At 50.7% G+C, this 11,527-nt stretch overlaps 1 protein-coding gene across 3 annotated transcripts; it reads left to right on the top strand.

Moving 5' to 3' along the window:
* Window positions 1-3,201: 3,201 nt before the first annotated feature.
* ANKRD53 (ankyrin repeat domain 53) lies at window positions 3,202-9,970 on the top strand. 3 transcript variants are annotated; one of them, XM_073002178.2, is made up of 6 exons: window positions 3,202-3,374; window positions 4,462-4,597; window positions 6,279-6,478; window positions 7,181-7,345; window positions 7,939-8,059; window positions 9,020-9,970. In XM_073002178.2, the coding sequence occupies exons 1-6, from the start codon at window positions 3,265-3,267 to the stop codon at window positions 9,752-9,754; spliced, it is 1,467 nt and encodes a 488-aa protein (XP_072858279.2). In that variant the 5' UTR covers window positions 3,202-3,264; the 3' UTR covers window positions 9,755-9,970. The 3 variants fall into 3 exon arrangements, with proteins under 3 accessions (XP_072858279.2, XP_072858280.2, XP_078232918.1); XM_073002179.2 differs by lacking the exon at window positions 4,462-4,597 and having other exon boundaries at window positions 3,234-3,605; window positions 6,279-6,462; XM_078376792.1 differs by lacking the exons at window positions 3,202-3,374; window positions 4,462-4,597 and having other exon boundaries at window positions 4,632-6,462.
* The last annotated feature ends 1,557 nt before the right edge of the window (window positions 9,971-11,527 follow it).

The following is an 11,527-nucleotide window of genomic DNA, read 5'->3' as shown; positions in this document are numbered from 1 at the left end:
TGAAAGCCCCAGGAGGGCCACAATAAGTCACATGTGATCCGATGGCACATAACACACACATCTTTCATCTCACAGCAGTTCCCATGGTGGAAAAATCTGGGTTTCTCTGGAAAGACAGCAGGCAACTGTCCGTGCCCTGACGATGCGAGGCTGGCTGCGTTGGGAGATGGGAAGCCCAGGAGGGCTCAGGGCACAGAACAGATTGTGCCACATGTAGTATGATGGCTGCACTCCCACTAAATCCCTGTGTCTGTTACACATACATCTAGTTCAGAGCTTGGAGAATGCTGGCATTTTTAACTGCAATAATGCTGAGAGCTTTTATATGTGATACCTTGCTGCAGTTGATGGCTAATACAAAGTACCATTACTAGAGAGACAGGAATTGCAGAATTATAGATTTGGAAGGGGCCTCTAAGGCCATCAAGTCCAACCCCGTGCTCAGTGTAGGAACTGAAATCAAAGTATCTCTGGCAGACGGGTGTCTAAATTTCTCTTGAATGTCTCTAGCACTGGAGCACTCACCACTTTCTAAGGTCATTGGTCTGATTGTCGTTTTCTCTGATATTCAACTGAAATCTGGCTTCCCGTTGTTTTTTGAGCCCATTATGATTGTGCCCCACACTCTGGGATGGAAGAGAAGAGATCCTGCCCCTCCTCCAGATGATTACTTTTCAAGTATTTGAAAAAATGTTCTTTTATCTCCCCCAGTCTTTTCTCAAGGCTAACCATGCCCGGTTCCTCCAGTCTTCCTTTCTTGCAGCCGGATTACACTGTGGGCTCATATTCAGCTTGTGACCGCTTGACAAATCCAAGATCTTGCTTGTAGTATTGCTGAGCCAGGTATCCCTGATCTTGTAACTGTGTATTTTTCCCCCTTAGGTGTTAAATTTTGTACTTATCCCTTTTAAATCTCAGTTTGACTTATGGCACCCCTTTTCAGAGTCTTCCACCTTGCCCAAGGCCACGCAGGCTTATCTCAGGAGGCACAGTGGGGGTGGGGGGTTGAACTCCCTAAGTCCGACTCCATAGCCAGATATCTAGCCACCAGATGTTAATACCGCTTGAGTTACATGAGCAACAGGATTTTCACAAATGTTCATGTAAGAATTTATACCATGATTTTAGTCTCTAGTGAAGGAGTTGCTCAAAATAGCATACAAAATGTTTTTGACACTTGCAAATATGTGTAGGCATCCTCTATGGAGGATGCCTTCTGAATGGAGGGCTTGGAACAGCGCCTAGTGTGGCTGAGAAGGCCAATTTGAGAGTGACCATCCCTTCCACACTGAAGACAAATACAATCTGTCCCCTGTCCAGCTCCCTGATTTTGCTGCTTTCAGGATGGCCTCTTGGCCTCCGCCTGCTGGACAAGGGTGTCTTCAAATTGGGAGAGGCTATGCTGCACTGCCTGCCTCCAGGCTGAATGCTCAGAGGTCAAGGTTTCCCATCTGTTGAGGTCTATTCCTAAGGCCTTCAGATCCTGCTTGCAGATATCCTTGTATCTCAGCTGTGGTCTCCCTCTGGGGCAATTTCCCCGCACTAATTCTCCATACAGGAGATCCTTTGGAATCCGACCATCCCAATTCCCTTTTCCTTTTTGTTATCCCTTATAAAAAAAAAAATACAAAAAAAAAAAAAGGAATCCGACCATCAGCCATTCTCACGACGTGCCAAAGCCAAAGTAGGCATCACTGCTTCAGTAATGTATGCATGCTGAAAATTCCAGCTCGTTCTAGGACTACTCTATTTGGAACTCTGTCCTGCCAGGTGATACCAAAAATCCGTCGGAGGCAATGCATATGGAAGGTGTTCAGCTTCCTCTCCTGCCGGGCACAAAGTGTCCAGGACCCACTGCAGGACAGGAGTGTGCTCAGGACACAGGCTCTATAGACCTGGATCTTGGTATGTGTTGTCAGTTTCTTATTGAGCCATACTCTCTTTGTGAGTCTAGAGAACATGGTGGCTGCTTTCCCAATGCGTTTATCCAGCTCGACATCTAGAGAGAGTGTGTCAGAGATTGTTGAGCCAAGGTACACAAAGTCATGAACAACCTCCAGTTCTTGCATGGAGATAGTAATAGAGGGAGGTGAGTCCACGCCCTGGCCCATGACTTGTGTTTTCTTCAGGCTGACTGTTAGTCCAAAATCACTTGGAAATAATCCGTCACTAAACATATATATCAAAATAATCAGCAAATTAATAATGTACAGTATTTATATGACAGAACCTTTCAGATGTCTTAAACACTTGTATAATATAGTCCTGCAGAAATAATAAATGTTTACAGATGTTTTCTGGGGTGGCCAGTCTTGATTCATTCTTTGGAATGCGATTTCCCAGACACAACCTCCGTCCTGGGAACGGTGGGAGCCGTAGGACAAAATTTAACTTTTCAACACTCTTCGTTCTGATTGACTTTCAAAAGTTATGTTATTTTTAGAAGGCATTTCACAGCCTTTTGGCAAGAACTGTAGATGCTTTGTGCCACTTTTATCTTCCTTCAATGGCAAGACAGAAGGCGGCTGTATTGAATGGAAGTGTTTTCAAAGGAAATATCAGAAGCAGCCACTAGAGGGAACAGGAGAACCTCTCTTCCCAACGTTGCTTTCTGATCCCGATAAGAACGCCAGGCGTTACTAACGTGCAACACATCCCGGCACTTGGAAGGAACCACGATCCCCCAGCCAGACATGCTGGGGTGGGAGTAGGGTTTAACTGGGGTGGGAGTAGGTAATTTAACTACTTTTTATTCATTCAAAACAAAAATATAAGATATAATTATGTATACCGACATATAAAATAGATCTGTAACAACAACAGGGCCTGCGGAGGTTGGGAGCGGGGCTACTGGAAACTGTAGGAAGGAAAGGAAGGAGAAAAGTGTCAGCTTTTGGACTACAACTCCCATAATCCCCGGCAGCTGGGGCCCTTGGGAGCTGCAGTCCCTCGCCCCAGAAAAAGCCCAGCGCCCCAACAAGCCCACTCCCCTCGCCAATCCCTGATAGAAATCATGCCCTCCCGCCGCCGTTAGGGGATGATGGGGGTTGTAGTCCAGCAGCTAACTGCCCCTCTCGCCTCCCCCTCTCGTCCTCCTCCTCACGCCCCGCCCCCCGTGGCGGCAAGGCGGGGCCCGTCTCCCCTGATTGGTCGGCGGCAGCGAAGGGGGCGGGCGTTTCCGTCTTCCGGTTACGTCACTGCCCGGGGGCCAGGCGGCTTCCGGCGCGGCTGCCTAGGCAACGCCGGCGCGCCCCGTCCTCGGCGATGGGAAGCCCGAAGTGCGGCCGGCGGCGTCGGCGTCCCCGCGGCGGCCCCCGGCGCCTCCCCCGCGTCGGCACCACCAGCGGCCTCAGCCTCTCCGGCGGCTCCCACAGGCCAGTCGGGGGGGCGGAGGAGCCGACCGGGGAGAGGGGGATTCTGGGAGTTGTAGTTCCTTCGCCCCCCCCAGGCAGGGCCTCCGAGGGGCGGCCCTCGCCTCTTCCAGATGAAAGGGAGGGAGGGGCTGCCTTTCCCTGAGGAGAAGGGATGGAGGGTGCCCCCCCTCTGGTGGTCAGCCCTGCAGGGTTGGCGTGCACCGCTCAAAAGAGAAAGGGGCCCCGAGGAAGGTATAAAAGGGGGGGTGTTGCTTTCAGCCACCACCAAAACACACACACACACACACACACACACACACACACACACACACACACACACACACACACACACACACACACACACACACACACACACACACACACACACACACACACACACACACACACACACACACACACACACGTTATAAAGCACCCCCCCCCACGGATGTAAGTCTGCAGGGTCTGGGGGTCCTTGCTTTCTGGGAGGGCAACTCCCAGGGGCTGGGGCTGGCAGGCCAGATTGCTTTGGGGGATTCTGGGAGGGCTAGTCCCTCCCCCCCCATTTCTCCCCCACCCCCAAAAGAAAAGCTCTGGAGCTCTAAAAGGTCCCCCACCACAACCTTCCGTCCCCAGAGAGAGATTGTTCGTCCAGGTGGACCAGGAAATAGCCCAGCCCCAGAGAGGCTTCTTTTCCCATTAAGTCCCTCTTCTTCCTGGAGGCACGATTGACCGTCTTTCCTCCGAGCGGTCAGTTAGCCTTTTGTGGCCACAGAGGCTGGCTGGCTGGCCAGGTCCTCTTCGGGCTTTGTCCCCAACTGCCACTGTGAGGATTTTTTCCTTCCTTTCCGCAAAACATGGCCCCCCCTCCCCACAACCTTGGCAGAATTTCCACCCTGCTCTGCTCACATAATCCCAATTTGCAGTGACACTTCTCTGCATCAGAAGTTGGGAAAGTTCTCAAAGCCCATCGAGTCCAACAGCCTGCCTTTTCAGGAACTCCGCTACAGTGTTATTCCAATGATACTGCACTGTTAATGATTTTAATCACCACTTTACTCTTGAGTTCAACAAAATGAATTCAACCTGCTTCTTCATTTTTGTTTAGTGCCTCCAAGGCAGCCCAGCAGCCCTCAGTGAGGTTTAAAGCAAGGGAAGAGCACTATGCGGCTAGCGTGGGACACGTGCGCTGGCTCCAGATCTGCCTGCAAAAAGCCGAAACTCCAACCCAAGCGGATATTAATGTAAATTCCCTCCTCTCTATGGTTAATGTTTGGGCACCAGGGGAGAAGGGTGCCTTTCTGACACACCCTATCGAATCCATTTGGGGTGTCTCACCTTTAAGAAATAAAGGGACATGGTGGCACTGCAGGCTAAACTGCAGAAGCCTTTGTGTGCTGCAGGGTCAGAAGACCAGCAGTCGTAAGATCGAATCCATGCGACAGAGTGAGCTCCCGTCGCTTGTCCCAGCTCCCGCCAACCTAGCGGTTCGAAAGCATGTAAAAATGTGAGCTGATAAACAGGGTCACGGCATTCCATGTCTAGGTCGCACTGGCCATGTGACCACGGAAGATTGTCTTCGGACAAAATGCTGGCTCTATGGCTTGGAAACGGGGATGAGCACCGTGCCCGAGAGTGAGACACGACTGGACAAAAATTGTCAAGGGGAACCTTTACCTTTACCTTTTTACCTTTAAGAAATACAGCAAGTGAAGATGGAATGAAATAGAGTAAAGGCACTGGTAGCTCAGAGGGAACAACCATTACTGGCCAAGAGCCGTGGCCTGCATCCTGCCTTTGTTGTTTGTGGGAGTAATTACCTCTCCCGTCCCATTGTGTTCCCTATGAAGCAGAATGAGCCCTCTGTAACAGACGATTGCTAAGAATTTCTGCTGTGGGCTTGACGCTGTTCCTTCCTTCAGCTGGGCCCCCCTGTCTCCCCGAGACGGGATGTAAAGGATTCTGAGACACCTCTCCTGGCCAAGAATGAGACTCGAAGCACTTCCCCCACTCTTTTGTTAGAGCAGCTTATGCAAACTATCTCTAGCGTATTTTCTTTTTCACAAACACACAGCATAACAAACATACATGCTTACACAGAACCATCATTGGTGTCTGCTTCTTAAAAATCCATGCAACAAAGCAGTGCTTATTATTTTATTAAGATTTGTGCAATTGTGCACATTTTTTCAAAGGTTTTGGCACAAACTGTCTTTTGGTCAGGGAAAAAAGTTGTGCTTTATCAATGTGCAAGTACAAGTAAGGTCTCGTGATTTAAATCACTAGGTGCCATTGGCTTCGCTGGGAAAATCCTGCTGCCCTGCAAAGCAAATGGCATAGGTTTTACAAGTGATTTGTTGTTAGGTTAAGAAACCTCAGGAAACGTTCTCTGTTGTATTGTAAGTTGTGTGAATCAGTGCGCAATCAATAAGGTCTACGTAAATCTTTTAATTTATGGCAGTTCATCTGTAAAAGTTACACTGTATGCATAACTGCAGAGCAGGAGTCCAGGCGCTGAATTTTAATCCTCAGAAAGTGCTACATAGATAAACTCTTCCTTCCCATACGGAGCTCATGTAGCATGCATGAACCTGTTCCACCTTATCATCACAATAATCCTGCAAGGTGGTGATTGCCTCAAGGTGGACCCTGCAGATGTCATGGCTGAGTCGAGTCGGCTCATCTCCCCAGACCCTGTCCCATGTTTACTGCCTCCCTCTGCCTGCACCAATCCATTGAGGCCCATCCTCCTGTGTCTCAAAACAGGATGAGGATCCCTAAAGTCATAGCAGCAGACCTTCCTAGCTCGATCTGTGTTTGTGTGAAGCCAGATGCAAGGGAGCAGGAAGGCAACGAAAGCCTGCTGGTTTTGCCAAAGAGACCAACGAGGTCCCCTCGTTTTCTGCCTTTTTGTTTTCATCCCAGGGCTTCTCCGCGCTCCACATGGCGGCTTTGCATGGCCGGTTGGACTGCATCAAGATGCTGGTGGAGAAGTACAGTGTCAGTGTGGACCTGGGCAGTTTGACGGGCTGGAGGGCCATCCACCTGGTGCTGAGCAAGGAGGCGGGGGGCATGGCGCTGGAGTGCCTGCAGTACCTCATCAAGAAAGGTGCAGACGTCAATGTGTAAGCTGCAGGGGGGGGGGACATAACCCAGGGGTCCTTCTGTCCCGCCTGCCCCATGGGCCGCCAAGAGAGAGTAGGAGAGGCTCCCCTTTGAACAAGAGCCTCGGGTGCTGAGTACGAGGAAGGCGGCACACTTCTCAGCTAGCGATGCCCCCGCCCACCCAAGACAAGCAAGGAAGCCAGTGCTCACACAGTCTTCCCCTCCAGCCAGGCAGCCAGCATCGTCTGGGGACCCCCACATTAGGCGGCAGCAAATTCCAAACATCTCCAAGGGAACCAACAGGTCCTGGCCTCCCCACAAGGTTGTTAACCTCTGTGTCAACAATTTTTTTTAAAAGTATTCAAAGCTTTGATTATTAAATGAAATGACAAAAGCTTAGAGTTTGAATCAGGCCTCAAAGATATGCCTTTCTGGATTCCAGTTCCTAGAACCCACACTCTCTGGGGCATTCTGGGAATTGCAATCCAAAAAATTTTTTTTCCATGTCCTGGCTCTGGATCAAAAGCATGTAAAAAAATTCTGGAGGGCTTCAGATCCCTTCCGTCTCAAGAGCAATGACCTCCAGGTAATTCTCTTTCATGCACACTCTACTAGCTGAGAATTCGTACTGGGCAAAATCACATCATCAGGCTGGGGTGGGGGAAGGCCTTCGGGCTTCGAGTACTGACGAATCTTGAAAAATCTTGATTCCCCATCGTCAGGCAGAACCACAACGGGGTGTCTCCACTTCACAAGGCAGCCAGTGAGGGACGTGAGAACTGCATCCAACCCCTTGTCGATGCTGGTGCTGACGTCCATGCCAAGGATGCAGACAGCCAGGAGCCCCTGGATCTCTGCAAAATGTGGGGCCACAAGGCCACCGCAAAGTGAGTACATGCACAGTGGGCACCAAGACACTAGACCATGAGGTATCGTGTGCACACATACACCATGGCCGTCAAGCCACATACTGCCTTATGTTAAGAGTTCTCCTATCCTGCAACTAAAATTCGTATTTGAGCAATACCTTTATTAGCAGAAATGACAACTGCTGAATTGTCTACATGCGTTTTAAGTTCTCCAGGGTTTGGTGTGGTTTTTTTGTTTTGATACGTTTCTCTGGTGGATCTTAGTCATCACTAAAAAAAACTTGGGGGAGAGATTTTCTGCTTGGTGTTCTTATCTAATTCTAACCCCGTAGAAATGACTTTTTCTTGTGAGAATCTCCCAAGATGCCTTGTGTGGCATAAGCAACAAGCTCATAGGATCCTGGAGTCACGATGGCCAACCCTGGGGGTGTCCAGGGGGGTCGCTTAGCCCCCCCCCCAAGTCTTTGAACTGGACCCAAGGCCACTAGAGATGTCTGTGTAGGAAACTGGGGATCGTTTTGCAAAGGGTGTCAAGTCTGAGGAGTGGGTTTGTGTCACTTTTGCCCCTCACCTGAAGCAGCTCCCTCTGCTCCGTGCTCTGTCCTCTGTAGGTGCCTCCGTAGTGCCATATGGAAAAGGGAGAAGGCCAACTTTGCCCAGGAAGTCTGCAGACTGAATGAAATCAAAATGGAATGTGAGGCAAGGAGGAAAGAGTTCCTTATAAGACAGCAGGTAAGAAGCACCGCCCAGGGGTAAAGACACACACACACACACACACACATACACACTCCCCCCTCCTTGATTATTTCGGCTGCCAGTAAAATAACCAAGCAAATTGCCTCCCTCTGACCCCCAGTGCGCTCTTTTGCCATGGAGGGGGGGGGCCTGGCATGTTAAGGGTGGATGAAATTACCTGATGTTGAAAATGTAACCTGATGAATGTGGTTCCTGCCATTCCCCACCACTGGTGATGCCTTCTGAAGATTTCTGTAGAGGTGGCTACCTGTCCGATTCCCTTGAGGGGACTGTGGAGAGCGATCCTGCCCTCAGCATTCTGAAGAAGTGTTTCAGTGGGAGCTGGAGGGACCTAAGAAGGTGGAGAGATGATTCCACTTTCTCCTTCCGAGGTTCCTGAGGCCCGGAGCTCCCATGAGGATTTCAGCAACCCAACCAGTTCTCACGTTTCTTTTGAGGAAGCTGTCCTTATATCGCACTCCTTGAGGCCTGTTCTCTCAGACACTACAGGCTTCCCCTCCCTTGAGGGTGTGTAGGGTTGCAGCCCTGAAGTAGTTTTTAAAAATGCCCATCCATGTACTCTTAAGTATTAACATGTCCGTTACCTATAGCCTGGCACCACTGATAATATGGGCAATAAGGACATTAATTACATGCATCTGATCATATAAATTAGCAGTGTCCCCCAACCACTGCAAGGTTGCCAAGCTGTCCAGTCTGTTGAGCAGATGCAAGTCCAGCCGGAAAGCTACAGCTTGGAAAAGTTACTGTTCCGATGAGAACTCTGAGGCTCTCCAGCCTGGAATTCTTGGAAGAGTTGTCCAAATAAGCAACTACTGTCCAAGCTCCGAAGGAAACTTTGGTGAGGGCTGGCCAGATTCTGGCTGGCCACCCACAGCCTAAGGCCCTGGCCACTCTGGCCTCTCTTTTTTGACCTCTTGTGTATTTCTGCGGCAGGCGGAGTTGGATTTCTGTAACCACTGGGCGTACAATGAGTGGTTGGCCAAGAAGGGTTTGCCTCTTCCCTCTGACCGGATCCTGGGCTTTCTGGGAAGCAGGCGCCAGTCAGCAAACCTCTGGAAGTATGTGGGGAAAACCAGCCTTCCCGTCCCAGTGCCCTCCCCCACATCCCTAGACCTGGAGAAAAGGCCTGCCGCTCAGGTGCCACGTAAGCCACATTGGGCGTGGAACTTCAGCACGAACCCTTCCTCCGCGCCAGCGACTTGCATCTTCCGGCCCAACACCATCCGGATCGGGGTTGACCCAGAAAAGGTTCCAGATCCCGACTTCACCTCCTTCCTGTTTCTTTACAAGAATGCCTTTGGACAGCCAGAAATCCAGATTGACAACATGGAAAAAGTCCCCTTTGTGCCGGACCTCCCCTTTGACGTCCTGGAGAAGAGTCTCTACCCGCGTGCCCGACACACGCGCCTGGAGGTCCCAGAGGATCTCAGGCCGAGGCACCTTCTGGATCTGAAGCACAGGCGCCCCCCGGGCCCAGAGCACCGATGGACAGACCAGATGGCAGTGAGTCTGCGGCAGACCCTTGACCCTGCCTTTCTTGGCACGCTGAAGACCCACTTGTCCAGCTACAGCGACCCCAAATGGCTCTCTCCGGGTCCGGCGTTGGATCGCGCCCAGGGCAGCGAGACCTCTTCCCTCTTGAGCAGTAGTAGCCGCCGTGAGGAGTAGCCAGCTCCATGGATGGGCGCCATGCTCCCGGCGACTCACAAGAGTTTCTTTTTAACGTTCTGACTCCAGCTGTATGGCAGGACACAGCCTGTGGGCAGCAATTGTCCAGCCGCCCTCTTAGGGACCAAAGAATATTAATCTACTTGGCATTCCCCTATCTTGGTTGTGAGAGCACTGAAACCAGAAAAGGGCATTAAACCAGTTCATCTAAGGGTATTTTCTTTTCTTTCTTTCTTTTAAACCCACTGTCCTCATTTGGTGCCCAAGAAGGGCTCAGGGATCCCAGCAGTCAGGGCGACCGTGTGCCACACAGGAACGTGGGCTAGAATTTCATGCTGTCACCACCCTCTTTGTCTTTTGAATGAGGGCGAGGCGTTTGTCATCCCACCCTTTACCTGGGGTTTGAGTTCTGATGGGTTCCGGTGGCCGAGAGATGCGTGCAGGGAAAGGAACCTCTGGATAACGCCAGTTCCGGTCAAAGGCCTCGCCTCCTGAATTGGTCTGAAATTCATTGCAATAGGAGCACCATGCACCAGAGAGGGTGAGGTGCCACAGCAGCTGCGCCAAAATTCAGTGGTCACATTCAGTAGTAGGGGGTGGTCTAATTGCAAGGACCTCACAGCACAGCAGCCTTAATTAGGACCATCCACTAAGATACGGGGAAAAAATGCTGGCTGTAAAGGTAGAAAGCCAGGAGGCTGCCAAGGCAGGTGTTTGGCAAAGGTAGGTTAATCTGCTGAAGGGAAGTCACGGCCACGTGCTGAAAGCAGGCAGCTCCTCCTTTTCAGGGAACGATCCATGACAATGGGTGGAGGAGGACTTCAGAGGTGGGATTTTCACTCACCCCCCCCCATCCCTTGTCCATCTAAGAGAGAAGTGAAACCAAGGTGGAGGATCTGTCCGGAGCCTCCTACCACTTCTCCTCAGATTGAAGGAGCTACTTGGATGAGTAGCAGAAGGTTTCAGCCTAATACGGAAGAAGTCCCGATTGCTAGGACTCAACTTCCAGATCAACTCACCGTGGACGACTGGGGAATCGTCACAGGTATATTTCAGGGAACTTGTTTGCTTACAGGGTGTTAAGGGGGGTGAACTGAGAACCAAACTCAGCAAGGAGCAGGAACGAGATGCCTGCTGAGACCTCACAAGAGGGGCTGGATTGAGCGCCAGCTCCCAGAGAACCACAGCGAGCTTGGCCAACCCCACCCCCACCCCTTGCTTTGTTTTTGCTACCTGGCAGCCCCACCTGGTTGCTTAGAGAAACAGGGTCCTTGACGGCCAGTTTAAAGGTGCAACCCAACAGGGAAAGTCCCACGGGGGTTTAGAAAACACAGATGGGTACTGTCTGTACTTGATTGTCTTGTTAATTTTTTAAAAAGGATTCATAAGGTTATTTGTTTTTTAAAGGGTTGCCTTTTGCTCCAGGGGACCAAGAGCCCTGGGCGCCCCCCTTTAGGGGTCAGGAGGGCGAGCAAGGTGCTGATGGCCAGCAGCCACAGAAGCTGGGAAGTGGGTTTTACGGCTATAATATTAATTACGGGACAGGTTCTTGGCATTCCTATTCCCTCAGGGATCAGACCGATGGTCGGAGGGAGAGCTCCGTGTTTGCAAACATGTCAGGGCCAGATCAAAACTCGGTCTCTTTGACTGTTTTTGCCGTGCTGGAGACATGAATGCCGTTTCTACCATCTTCACGGTTTTACTATTTGGGTTCTCTTTGTATATCTCCTGAGCATCCATGGATGGGGGCTCATTTAAACATGTTTTAATAAA

Source organism: Pogona vitticeps, chromosome 5, assembly GCF_051106095.1.
Source record: "Pogona vitticeps strain Pit_001003342236 chromosome 5, PviZW2.1, whole genome shotgun sequence".
NCBI lineage: Eukaryota > Metazoa > Chordata > Lepidosauria > Squamata > Agamidae > Pogona > Pogona vitticeps.
Note: the sequence above shows the minus strand (reverse complement) of the source record. Positions and strands in the feature narration are given on the sequence as shown.

Bases quoted from the DNA above. Each gene is read 5' to 3' on its own strand.
- ANKRD53 (XM_073002178.2), top strand. From the start codon at position 3,265: ATGGGAAGCCCGAAGTGCGGCCGGCGGCGTCGGCGTCCCCGCGGCGGC. The intron at 7,346-7,938 runs GTGAGTACATGC...TGTCCTCTGTAG, and splicing joins GGCCACAAGGCCACCGCAAA to GTGCCTCCGTAGTGCCATAT. The intron at 8,060-9,019 runs GTAAGAAGCACC...TTTCTGCGGCAG, and splicing joins AGTTCCTTATAAGACAGCAG to GCGGAGTTGGATTTCTGTAA.